The sequence below is a fragment of the Myiozetetes cayanensis genome, unplaced genomic scaffold, assembly GCF_022539395.1.
Source record: "Myiozetetes cayanensis isolate MyiCay16 unplaced genomic scaffold, myiCay2020 scf1, whole genome shotgun sequence".
Lineage (NCBI taxonomy): Eukaryota > Metazoa > Chordata > Aves > Passeriformes > Tyrannidae > Myiozetetes > Myiozetetes cayanensis.
In genome coordinates, this window is record NW_026086604.1 from 120720861 (window position 1) to 120735680 (window position 14820).

At 36.3% G+C, this 14820-nt stretch overlaps 1 protein-coding gene across 1 annotated transcript in view; it reads right to left on the bottom strand.

Annotated features, from left to right (window-relative positions):
• The window catches only part of HDAC9 (histone deacetylase 9), a 451751-nt gene that overhangs the window by 25789 nt on the left and 411142 nt on the right, over positions 1–14820 (bottom strand). Inside the window, 1 exon segment of the mRNA XM_050308389.1 lies at positions 4244–4377. Within this exon segment, the coding sequence (XP_050164346.1) occupies positions 4244–4377 (134 nt within the window).

Here is a 14820-nt window from a genome sequence, read left to right on the forward strand (position 1 = left end):
CAAACCTAGAGACAGATCAGTGGGACCACAATGTGAGAATGACGGATTTTTCTGTCCCGTGGAAATATCACACCTGGCTGTTTTAAAAGTGATGGGATGAAGGAAGAGCTAAATCCTTAGTTTTAGGTACAAAGAGTTTAGTGTTTAAAGAAATCCTTCCTTACTCTTTCTGGCTGCAGAAAAAACCCTACCTGAATGCATTTATGTTGGAAATAAAACACAGGATTTAGCATACTTATCTCAAGGGAACTTATGCCCAAGGACTTTTTTTAGATCCAAATAATGACTCTTCAAAAGTAATGTGAAGGAAAGAAAGCAGAACCTACCCTTGTATGTCTAGAGAAGCCTTACTCACCACCACTTGGCACCAAAAGTCATAGCAGTGGTCTAATAGCACCAAAGCTAGGATCAACAAAACAGTCTGGAACTTCCATACTCCATGGCAAAGATTTTTGGGGAAAATCTCAATAATCAACCCAATTTTCACAAACTTCTTGGAATAAAATACAAATCTTAAAAGTTAATTTTTTTTCAATTGAAGTAATATATATATAGACACTTATATATGAGTATTTAAAACTATATAACCAATCTCTGAAAAACTGCACATAAATGAAAATTAATTTAAAGCATATATATCATAACCTCAGAAATGCTTATGTTTAAAAGCAATATGTTTTTTGCAATTATCTGAATCTATCTTTTCCTTTGTTTTGACAGATGCTCTTTTAATGGACAAGTTTGCAAATCACGTTGAGAAAATTCAGGACTATTTCAAGGCAACTGATGCTCATCTTGCCTTTTCACCTTCCAGAAGGTTTTTCATGTTTACATTTTGGATTTCAAGGGAATCCAGCTGCTTAATCTCTTCTCACCTCTTAGGAAGATTTCCTTCCAAGGAGATAACCTACAGTGATCCTAATTAGCTCTGCAAATGGTCAAATGGATTTTTCTTGAAGTGACATGGAAATTTTCTGCTTGTAGACAGAAACATGGAGAGAAAAACCTAAGATATAAAATTATTTTAAATGTAATTTTATATGTAAACTTTCTAACTGATATTTTATCTTCATAAAATTTATCTGTCACTTCTATTCTATAATTTCTTTTTAGTTTGCCCATTATTTAGGGAGGAAATCACACAACCAAACTAGATAGAGCCATTTCAGGTACTATAGGGTGTCTTGCCTGCTTTCCAGTCGCTGCTCAGAAAGAGTGTGGATCTCTTCTAAGTTCTACATTAATTCTACCACTCCTTCCATGCTCAAATTATTTAAAGAAGATTAATTTGATAGGGTATATTCTTTTCGTAGTGTCTTCACTCACATTTTTTTAAGAGAAGATTGAGAAGTTGTCTTGCTAAAAAAAAAACAACTAAGCTATAAGCCACACATAAATAAGAACAAAATATATGTATTTTGGATGTCAAACTGCTTTCCTTCTTGGTGCTCAGTGAGAAATTAAGAAAGGATTTTGCACTTGTAAATTTGATATTACCTCTTTATATCAGACCACTGTTCCATGAAAGCTGGAAGTTGTGGCTGGCTTTACAATTTTTTTAAAAAATGTTATTCTACTGGTAATAGAACATATGACACACTGGATTTTTGTATTGACAAGTCCTGGCCAAAAACAACAAAAGAAAAGAAAAAGTTTTCAAAAAGCTCTGCAAAATGTTTATGAATTCTAATCCTCAGCACATGAATAAATACATCTGACAAACTGCAGGGTACCTCACAAAGGCCTTTCCCAACCTTTCTAATTTGAGTTCAATTATATGTGTAGTGTTTAGAACTGAAGTTCATCTTGCCAATGTTTTTTACTAAGGTTGCACTACATACCACTATTTGTAAAAGTGAAAGGCAGATAATAAGTTCTAATTGTCCTATTAATCACCTGTAAAGAATTGCATTCAGGGAAGAATGCATTCACAAATTACAGTAATTGGTTGTTTAAAGGAAAAAAGATTTTTTCTGTCCTTGGCAGAACATGCTTGGAATTTGCTGTGCAAGTTCTCGAATAATATGCTGAAATCAAACAATGCATATGCTGTGGGCCATGTGGTGTATATTGCTATAAATCTATAGATCTCAACAGATGTGCTGATTTCTAACTGCTAACTAGGTATCAGACTTCCTCATTAATGTCTGCTCCTCGGCAACACCTTTACTTATTCTTTTAAGCCAATGACAGTTTCTTGTGGTAGTCTTGGTAACAACATCCTCTCTGGAGTACTTTTCTCTTCTTAGCAGCCACAGCATATTGTGTCTTTGAAATTATGCTGCACCAGACTATTTGATGCATGTCCCAGAAGATAATGCTGTGAGCAAGAGCACACCAGAATAATGCTTATTCCAAGAGATGTCTCAAGTTATTAAGGAACATGTTCTTTTACAAGTGAATTAAAAATGGCTGCATGGTTATTTCTGTCTTCATTCTCAGTGAATTTTTGTCTCTCCCCAAATTTACTTTGCTATATTTTTCAAACAGATAGATTCACAATTTCACTAATTTCCTGGCCTCTAATTACTTTAAAATGAAAGAAGAACTTTATTCCAGTACACTCTTCCAATTCCTTTTTCTCACAATCGGTAATTTTTCTTGGATAATGTTGGTGACAGCAGAAATAACTGGGTGTGATATAGCTTAAAACAAAACAAGGCAGTTTTCATAAATGGGTAGTACCACCAAATGGTCATAACTGGATAGAGGGACCCAGGCACCTACACAGAGGAGAACACATCACATAATCAACATCGTACCATTCACATTAGTCCCACAAGGGTGCAAGTTTCAGGGAATGAGCTTAGAAGGGCTAGAAAAAGTCACTCATGTCATAAGTTACTCTCCCAGGGAAGACGACAACAGAAATATCAATGAGAGTGCCCTGGAATGGTGGCTGATCAGGAAGGCAATGCTGCATTCACTAAGATCGTCAAATGCCTCAAGCTGGGTTGCATAATCCATATTTCAGCACCTAAATAAACAGACTAACATTGAGCTGAGAAGGTTTTTCAGTAGCACATAGCACCACTCTGGAAAACTTTCCTTGGAGCTTGTCAAAGGTGACAGTAGACAAAACCCAATGAAAGCTTTTTCCTCTTTTTTTTTTTTTCTTTTTTTTTTTGGTGTCTACACTTCTATTTTTGATAAAGCTAATATTTTAATCATTGTATGTATAATGTAAAAAATAATAAGCATTAAAATACTGTTCTTGATGTGTCATAAAGATGAAAAGCAAAGGTTTAAAATAACACTAAGTAAAAAATCCTTCTCTTCAACGTCCATCAGAAGACGTACTACTTCACCTTATTCACATAGGTATGAAGTCTTGAAGCAGAAGGGAACTGGCAGATTAGCTTGCAATTTGGCACTAATACATTTGATTGGAGGGATTATATAGCTATTAACACTTCCCCTGAGGGGAAAAAAAGTAGCATACTGTACTTTATAACAAGATCTTGCAAAATTCACAATTTATGGTAAAGGCTTTTGTCCCTTCATAAATTATTTTGGCTGCACCCTCAGCAAGTTTGTTTTCCTTCCCACCATATTTATAGGAGAAAAGCTATTTTCTAGTGGAAAGCAGAAAAAATTTCACTAATAGGAATGCTTATCTTGCATTTGTGTACATAAATAGCACATACTAATATTTAATTATATTCTTCTCTCAAAAGTTGTAAAATATATACAGTGCTTGATAAATCTTACATTTAAATTACAGATCAACCTGAATCTTCACTTTTAATTTTTGTGTTTTTTTTTAATCTTGCACACATTTTTATTAATGTTTCAAAAGTGAAGTGTCACACTACTGCAGAAAATGCACCTTTGCAATATGCAGTTCCTAAGATTATCAGATACTTTGCAAAAGACTTTTTTTTTGCACAATAGATGGCTAAAAGGTCCATTCCTAATAGATGATATGCACCCCAATGACTAACAATGATGTCAAGTCTTGTATTCAGCACATCACTAAAAGTAATTTGGAGGTATTAAATATTACTCAGAACTGGGAATAATTTAGGCATATACTAAGGGATTTGTATAAAAATCTAATTTAAAAGTATTTATCCAAACCAGCTCATTTGAGGTCTGCTTATTTTCTAAGACAGGTTCAAATTCCATGGTTTTTATAACAAATGAAAAAAAGACTGACACCATTGTTACTAAAAGAATATCAAAGATAGCAGCTTCAGCAAACTTGGATCATTCTCTGCACCTAGTATGATTTATGTTTTACCTCATTTCCTAAAAGGGCATTTATACAGGCTTCAGATGCATCACAGATGGCAGTAAGGTCATGTCCTCCCTCCAGTGCCAGCACAACACGGCCATCCGCTAACTTCAGCAATTGCTTGGTTAGGTGACCAAAACCTAGTATTCAAACACAGTAGTGAAAATAATTAAAGCAGAACAGATGTTACAGGTATATATCCCACCCGGTGCATGAGAATGTAGAAGGCTCTCAAATTCTGTACAGCAAGCATAGGATTTACTTAGTCCAGTATCCTGCTTCTGACCATGGCCCACACCAGATGGTTTGGAGGCAGATGTGAGATAATGTCCCTCATGCTGACCCCTCATTGCTGGAGATTAGTTGAAACAAGAGCTTATTTCTCTTCTTACCTTTGTTAACCGTTATCGCCCTGAATTCTCTTGCTATTTGCATATGTGTTACATATACCCATGTCACTTAGAGAGATCTGATATAACTCTGGTCACTTCTCATCGATATGACAAATTACATTTGTAGTTAAACTATAGTTATATTATAGTTATAGCTATAATTAAAAATAACTGGTTGTTTTAAATGAGATGAAACATTTTTTTTATTTACAAATTGCTTCTTCATTTGTATTTGGGGTTTCAGAATAATATAAAACCATGGACTGAAAGATAGTGGAAACATATGTTACCTCTTAGCTCCATCTTGAAGTGTTTTTGGAAGCAGCACTAACAACTAGATCACTTATTTTGATTCGAGGTTTTGGTGTAAGTTGAAACTGTCCAGAACTTCGTAGCTATCTCTATCAGTGTTGCTCACTCCTGACCAACAGTGTTCTAAGAAACTCTGCACCATGGCCAAAAATGATGGTACTTCATTTTCTGTGGTGATCTATAACTACATAAACACTACCACAAAGTTTTCATCTGTGATTCAAGTAAAATTAATTTATTACATTTTTAATGACAAGAAAAATTGCATTAAATATGCCAATTTGGAGTGAAGATTTTTGAAAGAATTTTTGTGGTAGTTTCCTAGGACAGCTATTGATTTTGCTGAATCTCTTTTAAGTAAGTAATGATAAATAAAGCTTTGAAACTATTGATGTTAAATAAACATTACATCTTGTTCTTAACTTTTCCATTTAGTCTGTACTAGTTGCTTTACTGATGGTCATCAATACTCATTCCAGTGCATTTCATACTCTTAAAAAAAGCACTTAGAAGGTATCTGCTAAAGCCTGGGTTTTTATAAAGACAGGAAAATCAACATCTTTTTACCACGTTCCAGTGAAGAAGGCCATTAAAAATTAAAAACTTTAAAAATTACAAGCATATTTTCCAGCAAATTTTCCAAGACACAGATTTAAGACCTGATCTGGCAAAAAAGCAATCTCATATTTAATTTAGTGTACATTTTAGGACTTTGTTAAGCACATGTCCAACTGCTTTTAGAATAGGGACTTTAGTGATACCAGCTTTGGATTAGGTGTGCAGACAAAAAACCCCAAAACAACAAAGCCTCCTCTACTTCCCACTTCATCTACAGATGATCACAGAACACTTGAGGTGGAATTGTTTCCTTGAGCCACTGCGCAATCTTCTATACCCTATAAGTACTCAAGTCTTGATTCTAGCAAAGTAACTACACTGTGGTTTAAATTACATAAAAAGGTTGAAAAACAAATAAAACCTTAAACTCTCATTTAAACTCAACCTTTCCCCATGACATACACACAAAAAACCCAACAACAACAAAAACTAAAACCAAAACCAAAAAAACCCTACCCAATCCTCTCTACAAAAAACCAAATTTAGACAGGATAATAAAAGTGAAGGAAGGAGTGGAATGAGGATAACCTTTGATCTTTAGCCAACTTCTAGTTTCTTTTACCTATAGGATTTATTTCTGTCTGCATGTTACACATGAGATCTGTGGGTTCATAAGAAGAGAGTGCCAACAGTGCAAAGCGCGCTGTAGATACAGCATTTAAAGGAAATGAAGAATGAACAGGCACAGGCTCCCCACATCTGTAACTCACTCTTTGAGTCTGTGAGGAATCCAACACCACTTTTAAGACAACATTATCCTTTGTGTTATACAGATTCTGTGAAGGGAAAGCTCTATCATGTTTCCTCTGCACATTTTGAAATTTTTTTATGACAGCAAATATTGCTACCACCACATTGTAATCTTCTGAGGTATGTGTGGCAATAAATGTAAAGACTTTTGCTATGCCTTTTTCTTCTTTTAGACAACCATACATAATGTAACTCATAGACATTGTTACGATATTAGTTTGTCTACTTGGTTTCCTAATGATTTTCCTAGTGTCAATGCTATAATAATCATCCCTGACTGAATCAGGATGCAATGAGCCATACAAAAGGCATCTTTCCTAACACAGATCACAGTAAAAAGATAAAGTGTTTCCAAGCCAAATTAAGATTTAAATTAAGAGCCTTTCTTCAGTGTATTTACCCTGAGAAAGTAAAGGTGACTTGCTAGAAAGTGAGGAAATAACTTTAGCCAACACTACCAACATTGCAGGTGACTGAATGAGTTACGGAAATTCTTAATAAAGAAACTTGGATCTTGTGTTACTGCAGCAACCTAGAAAAGATAATAAGTTCCTAAAGGAAATCCCCTGGAGTGTAGAAGTAAGAAAATGGAAAGAAAGGAATCTCAGTCAAGTAATAGTTTTAAGATGGGCTGTAGTTCATGCCAAATAATTAAGGAAAACAAGCACCATTAAAACAATCCATTATCTCCCCTGATATAAGGAGATCAAGCACTGGCCAACTCTGAGGTGAGAAAGGAGTCAGACAAGTATTTTGAGTCCTGGATCTTCCAACTCACATGAATTTCTAGAAATCAGCAGCAGTTCTTGGCCCTTCTACTGTGCCTGCTGAAATGTTCTTGTAAATGTGCTCAGTGACTTTGTACTTCAGAGAAGTAGCAGCATTTTTTAAAATTAGGCTCATGCAGCGTGACAGGAAATTGTGAGAATGGTTTTATGCCAACTATTATTTTCATAATTTCTGTAATTTAAAAGTACCTGTTTCCTTCTCAGATCCCATATTTAGATATCCAGGGTATAACTTTGCGAAAGCACTTAACATTCATTTGCCATGATCCCATTCAATATTTTGATTAACCTTTGATTTACACAAGAAACAACATTAAAACACTACTAAGCAATTCTGAAATTCCCACTCACCAACTGTTTTATATTTTCTTGACAAAAACCTGTGGGTACACAATTGTAAGTTCAAGCAAAGACTAGATTAAAACTGTAACCATTTGAAATATGTTATGCACTAGAGACATAAATATCAGTATATGACCTGTTATTTGCCCTCAAAGTAAAAATATAAACTGTCAAAACAAAAGTAACATGTAATTTTTAATTATACGCTTTGTCCTCTTCCAGTGCTATTATTGGAGGAGGTACAATATTCAGACTTATGTAAGAAAATATTCTATTGCAGGAAGGCAGCAAGAGAAAAAATTAATATTGTACTATACCACTGAGCAAGCTGTCAGGCTGTTATTGAAGGACACGGTGTGCTAATCACTTGAATTACCATCTAAGCAAGTCATTCATCTTTTGGTGGAATGATGCCCCAGTAAGGACTCTGGGGTTTTTTGTAGTTTGTAACAGACAAGCTCCCCACACACCCCTTGTAGTTCTGCCAAGCAGCAAAGAAAGGTAAGGGTGAGGTTTCTGCCTCATTTGAGCAAAGTCACTGGAGCAACTGTACTCTACCTGCTCTTACTGAAAACCAAGAAAAAATGTTTAACCCCATAAAAAGATAATCCAGAGTTATTTCAGTTTTCTTTTGTTGTTTTTGAGGTACCTGAAATGGAAAGGGGTAAACAGAAGACAGGTAAAACACCTCTTATCCGGGTCAGTTCCCCTCCAACAGACTCATTACACAACTGTGTGTTGTGTTACGGCTAGATGAAGTGAAGCTAACAAGTCAGAGTTTGTATGTTCAGCCTCCCATTTTGTAAAAGAAACATTTGAGAATGAAGACAACTTGTGAATGTTATTCTTTTCACATCCTTTCCTCAGCAGCCAGGGAAAAGAACCATATGGATGGGGTGCACTCCCAGCCAGCACCGCAGCACTCTGTGTTTGCATAAACAGTCATATATGCAACTCAATTTGCTCACCAGCAAATGTGCAAACACCCAGTTAGGGGGGACTGAACCTGCCTCAGCAGAAAAGAGACTCCTTCCCTCTCCACCACTGTGCATAAGGAGAGCAGATGTCTCTTGCACAGTCATTCTTTGGGTGATGGCAGGCTGAACAAAGCCGTGGTGTTGGCCCTTGCTAATTGAAGGCGGCTGGTGAAGGAACGAGGACACATCAACAATCGAAAGGTTGGCGAAGCTTTAGAGCTATGGAGAAAGCCTCAGCTTTCTCAGCCTCAAGAGCAGGGCCCCAACAGCTCTTTTGGCTTCAGTGTTTTAAGAGCTACAACCCAACCCTAAATAACAGACAGAGTTCTGGTGAGCTCTTCTGGATACTTGGAGCAGCCTGGAGAGAAATACATGCAAAACACAAAAACTCCACAGTCTCTGTCCTGGACCTCCAAGCATGTATTTAACTATTATTTACCATTTAATCATGTCATTACTCACTAATTTACTTGAGAATGTGTTTTCCTCTCATTAAAGCTGTTGCAGTGATCTCTGCCAAAATTCTACCCACCAGTGTTCTGTGCTCCTTCCCTGTGGTTCCTTCGTGACTATTTGATTAATTTTCATTGATATTCTTCCAACAATAGCATCTAAAATTAACTGGGTCACTTTTTACATAACTTCCTGACTCACCAGGGTACGTGTCCTAAATAAATATGTCCATACAGGAGTCAAATGACCCTTCCAGCACTAGCAGGAGCTGGGAATTTTTGCAAAGCTTGTGTTCTATGATAAGAGAACACATTTTATTCTCAACACTTAATTCAGGACCTTTTATTCAATCAAAACTTCATTTGGATTAAGTCAGAGGTTTTTGACTCAGTTGGCTGAATGTGGCCTTGGGTGAGGGGGAAAGGGAGACTTTAAGGCCAAATACATTCTTATAAAAAACATTTTCCAAATGGCTGAAATTACAAATGTTAGTGTTGAGGTACCTGAATTGAAATGGTAAGTTTGGCCTCCAGGCATTAGCTGCTGATTTCTTGCTTTTAATAGCAGAGAAGGAAGCTCAGTAACACTTCAAATTACATGTCTCAAGCAGGCATTTAATTTAGATTAAATTAGACAGTAATTGTATGTTAAATAAATACCAATGGTCTCAGGAACACATTTTTTATGGATTAACAATTTATGTAATAGATGTTTTTATTCCATGCCTGCTAGGTCTACAGCACTATGTTTTTCATAATTAGCTGCTCTTCAGCTGCTACACTGAATATAACTTATTAAATCTCTGTTAAGTACATATTCAAGGATACACAGGATACCTCTTTGAAGGCCAAAAAATGCAAACCCAACTCACTACAGTAAAAGGCTCCTTTGACAATGCTCAATAAGATGATCTGGGTATCTTCAACTCCCTTGAGATATGGATGTATCCAAGTGTGTCATATAGTCTGTTGCATTTGCTTAGTCCTTCAGGAAGGAGGAATTTGTACTACTTCACCATGTAATGGCAGCACTGACTACCGGACAAAATGTTCCACAGAGCAAATACATGGAGGAAGAAGATTCCTCCAAACTCTTCTCCAAATTAATTCATGCTAAAAATAAAAGGAATTGATTTCTTTTGTAAACTGCATTATCAGGCACTAGGGATTGTGCATACTCTAAGGAAAGGTCATAGCAATGTACAAAATAATGATGAAGTTTTTAGAGCTGTTACAGTGCTGTCACGTGGATTCAGAGGGAAGATATTCAACGACAGGTTTCAGCTGCCAGAGTCAAAGGAGGAACCTTTGGATATTCCCAAAATGGCTGGATGATTTTAGCCCTTTTCTTACTACATCTTTCCTCTGTCCCTTCCTTTTTTCTCTCTTTCCTCACATTCCCTTCATCTCTACCAAGTGTCACAGCTGGCTTAAGTAATAATTTCTCCACTGTCCTGATATCCCTGCCCTTTTGTTTTAATTTGCTTTCTATTTTGTAAATCCTCTACTAAGTAAAGCCAGACAGGATGCAAGATGATCCATCCAACAGAGTTCTTCACTGTTTTTTCAAGAACATGTAGCCATTCTGCATCAGAAAGCATAAGCCAAGAGACAATCTGTAGAACTTCAAACAATAAGGTGGCATTTCAGAATCTCAGATTTAGATCTCTCTGAAAAAAGCTGTTGCTTCATCTGTGAGGTGAGAGGATTCTCCACGGAGTTTGGGGAGTTTTTTCCTGGAGATTAACAACTCTCTAAAGAGATTCTATGGAGATGGACTAATCAGAGTAATAATTATCTATGAATTCTGTCCTATGTACTGTGAAATCTGCCAAGATGATAATGCATGTGGTATTACACATGCACACATTGTCATAACTTCTTCCAAATCTGATCAAGTTGCCTGATTTAAAATGATATACAATATATGCATTTGATGTTACAAGTTACAGAAGATTATATCTCCAAATCTGAGTCTAGACGCAGTAAGGGGTTGGCTAAAAAACAAGACATCTGATTAAAAAATTAATTCAAAGTATGAGGAATTTGTGTCTAATCCACATTGGAATAAAAATCACTATCTCAAAAATCACTGACTATCCAAATAAATCAGTAAGCTTGATTAAGTTTGGAGAAGTTTATTATAATGCTACTGCCTATAAAACCAACTTGGTACATTTTTAAAATATGTAGGGAAAAGTTTCTGAATATAGATGAAATGTGGGTACTCAGTTATGACTGAAAACAATCTGATGGGAAGATTTAGTCCTATTTCTTTTTCTAACTGATGAAAAGCCAAGTCAGTTAATTTTGAATTGACCCAGGAGACTAACACAAAGGATCTAGTTTAAAGCCCATCACTCAGAAGCTAAGAACTGACTGCCATTTTCTGAAGATGGTCTACAAAATACTGCCAAGAAAAGCAACACGGACTAAGCAATCTTTCCAACTTATACAGTTTCTCAGAGTCTACAAATTAAGGCTCTCACTTTATTTGCAGTAATTTATTGACCTTGCCACATCAACATATCAGATTAAATTAAGAGCTGGTTCCTTAGCCAGTGTTAATCAGCGTATACCATTATCTAAAGACCTAGCCTCCAGATGTGGATCATTCATCATTCCAAGACTAGTGACACAGATACAATAAGCATATCAGGGATAGGTTCTTGTAGGTGGATAGCTTGAGGTAAACACTCTATTTCCTGACTAATTTGGCATCAAGTCTCCTGGTGAACTCAGTATTAGTATCAGAGGTCTAGTGCCCCTCAGGATTTGGATCACGTTGTTTATTAAACATCATTTTATAAAATCAGAAGGGAATAAGGCAGTGCATTTCTAAGGGATTACTGTACATCTCAAACAGTTATTCACTTTCCCTCTGGCCTTGTGCCCATTAACCCCACCTGACATATGCTATAATCACCCAGAAATGCACTGCCTGTCACCACTTATTGAAAAGGTAATGTGTAAAACTCACTAAAGGAAATGGTATTGAAACCAGTTTTGGGGTCTGACTTCTTATAGTCTTGTGATTAATTGCGATTCCCAAGTAAAATACATTGAGCAACTTTCTATTATGCTGTTCTATTACAAAAACATGTAAGAATTAAGGATGTGATTTCAACCTATACAACAGTCCCTTTGTACCTTTTCATACTATTAAAAGGACACACAGATGCCTTGACATGGTGGGTAAACCCCCACTGAGTAAAAGCAACTGTAGCTACCATTTGAATGACATAGGTGGCTCTGTCCAGCCTTCTCCACAAATAGAGAAGTTATGTCAGAACCTTGTCAATGATGTTATTACACAGCAGAGTCTGCAAGAGCCTTAACGTGGTGGGAGCACAAGAAAGGGCAGGGAGCTGACCTCAGGCAAAGGCAGGATGGATACTACTGTGTTCTGATGCACAGGAGGTGGAAAAATGTAGAAGATACTTTTATTTTCTGTTCACTCAAAATGAAATATATGACTCATTCTCATTACAGATAAGTTTTTTTGTGGTTTTTGTGGGGGGTTTTTTGTGGTGGTTTTTTTTGTTGTTGTTGTGTTTTTTGGTTTGTGTGTTTTTTTTTTTTTTAAAATTTTCTATTTTGTAGACATTAAGACTAGGTTTAGCTGCTGGGTGAATGAGAGGGCTTCAGGTACAATACAATTTGTGATATGTAGCAAGTTAATTGAAGTGGAAGTGTTCTCTTTGTTTCCCCAGAAATCGCTCCTCCTCTGCCGACCCCAAGAAACACATATGAGAAAAAAATATTTTCTTCGAATATTGAATATCTTGTCCCTGTCTTTCCAGTCTTCCAACATACAGTTATCAGAAAGACCCTTCCTGTGAGCTCCTGCAGCCAAATGGTGATCCATCATTTGAGACCACTGGATAAAACATAGTGCTTCAGAAGCCCTGACGGAATTCTTTACTCAGTGATTTTCTACCTTTTCTTAGAGAAAGTTAAAAAAATGATCATAAGACCTGGGTGAAAAATGCCTTCAGAACTGAGCAGTCAAGGAGTATTACTTTCTGGATTTTCTCAGAGTGAGAAGCAGAGACACTCCAGAATGACCTGATTCTACAAGATCCATATGTAAGCAAATTATCATTATCTCTGCTGTTACCATAGCATGACAGCAGTATTGAGAGAGGATGGTAAACCTAAAATAATTGGTAATCTTAACTGAACAATAGAAACATCAAGACAAACAATCACGTTTCTGTGCTACACTCAGGCCTCAATCCAGCTAACTAGTGTCAAGGTAATTTGAGGACTCCAGATGTTGTTGCAGCTGCAACAGTCATCTTAGTCACTCTCCTCAAAAGTGGGAAGTTCACAACAGGGCAGAAATCATTCATTCCACATTGAGATACTGTTGCTTGAGGAGCAACAGTAATTTCTTCTTCAAGGGGAAAAAGTATATCAGCTTTTCTAACTGCAGACACTGAAGGTCTACTGGCAGAGTGGCTACTGTTTCTCCCTCAAGAGTTTTAACATCTAGAAGTAAAATAACCTGTTGCCAACGTTCAAAGCTCCCTAGTGGCTTTAGAATCTTGCAAACAAGGCATACCAAATTGCAACATCAGGATTGCATTTATTCTTTCTTTTGACGAAAGCTGAAGAGCCATGGCAGCTGAAAGCTTGGGCAAAAATTATCCAAACTTCATAGCAAAGCCACTTAGAAACCTGGGACAATGAAGGTATTCAACTGTCTCACTACAAATAAATAGAGAAGATAAACAAGGAAAAAATATAAAAACTATCAAGATAGAACAGTTCCACTCATTAGGGCAGGCAGCGGTCACTCTGGCAGAAAAGGATGAACTTTTTAGTCTTTCTCAGTTTTGGCCAAAGTGGTGATCTCATTTCATAAAATAAATGGTTGTGGAACAAAATTTTAGCATCTTCCCACTGTTTTAACCTAAATTTTACTGCAGGACACTATGATAGAAGGAATTAATTAATTAAAAATATTAATTACAGAAAATAAAAGATGGTACATAAGAGAATTGGAGAAAGGATAAAAGTGTTGGGTTAATCATTATATCATCTTATTAAATAAGATGATAAATAAATACATTCATGACTGAAAGACAATAAAGGTATGTTAGTGAAATTACTAGGTGAGCAAGAACAAAAATGACCATGAATAAGAAACTAAACATGGTCAAAGAAACAGATTTTCTTACAACCATTGCAAACGGTCAGCAAGTAAAGAGAGCAGAGGTGGTTTATGATCTTATTTCTAGAATGGCATGCAGAGAATCAATAGAAGTTGTTCCTTCTAACCTTTTAGATACTTCTGTATCTTCCCAGACCATGCCTTATTCTAATGGCTCATTACAAACAATCTCAAATTGTTCTTCCATATATTCAAATCCTTAGTGGCAGTGGAAAAGGTGGCTTTTGTCTCTCTCTCAGGTGACGTATGACTCCAGCTCAGGCTGATGAGCCCTGGCATATACGTAGTTCAACCTGGAACAGCTCAAAGATGTACTGGAAGTCTTTTTAACAAAGATAATGAAAAATAATTTTCTTTTAATTTTCCTTGTACCCATTGTGAACTTAAACAGTAAATATTTGAATTTATTACAACACTTGAAAGGGCAGAAGGCTCAGATCAGAGTAGAAAATGTATCTGAGGACAAGTCCTTGAGATGGGTAAAGGAAAACTAATTTCCAAACTGAAGATTATTCTTGGCAGTGATAGCTATTAATAAAACACATTTCTTTAGTGCTAAAATCTATACAAATCGGAGTAAGATCTGGATGTTGTCTATTCAAGAGGTGTGAAATCCAACACCAGCAGGGCTGATACAGGTGTGGTTAAGCAGGTGTGTGGTTGCAGGCAGAGCAGGTTGTAAAAACCACAATTTTTTTTAATCCTATTCTGTTTCAGATGCCCCAGAAACAGGCAGGAATAGTCCTTATGACCTCTTCAGACTTGGAGTTTTC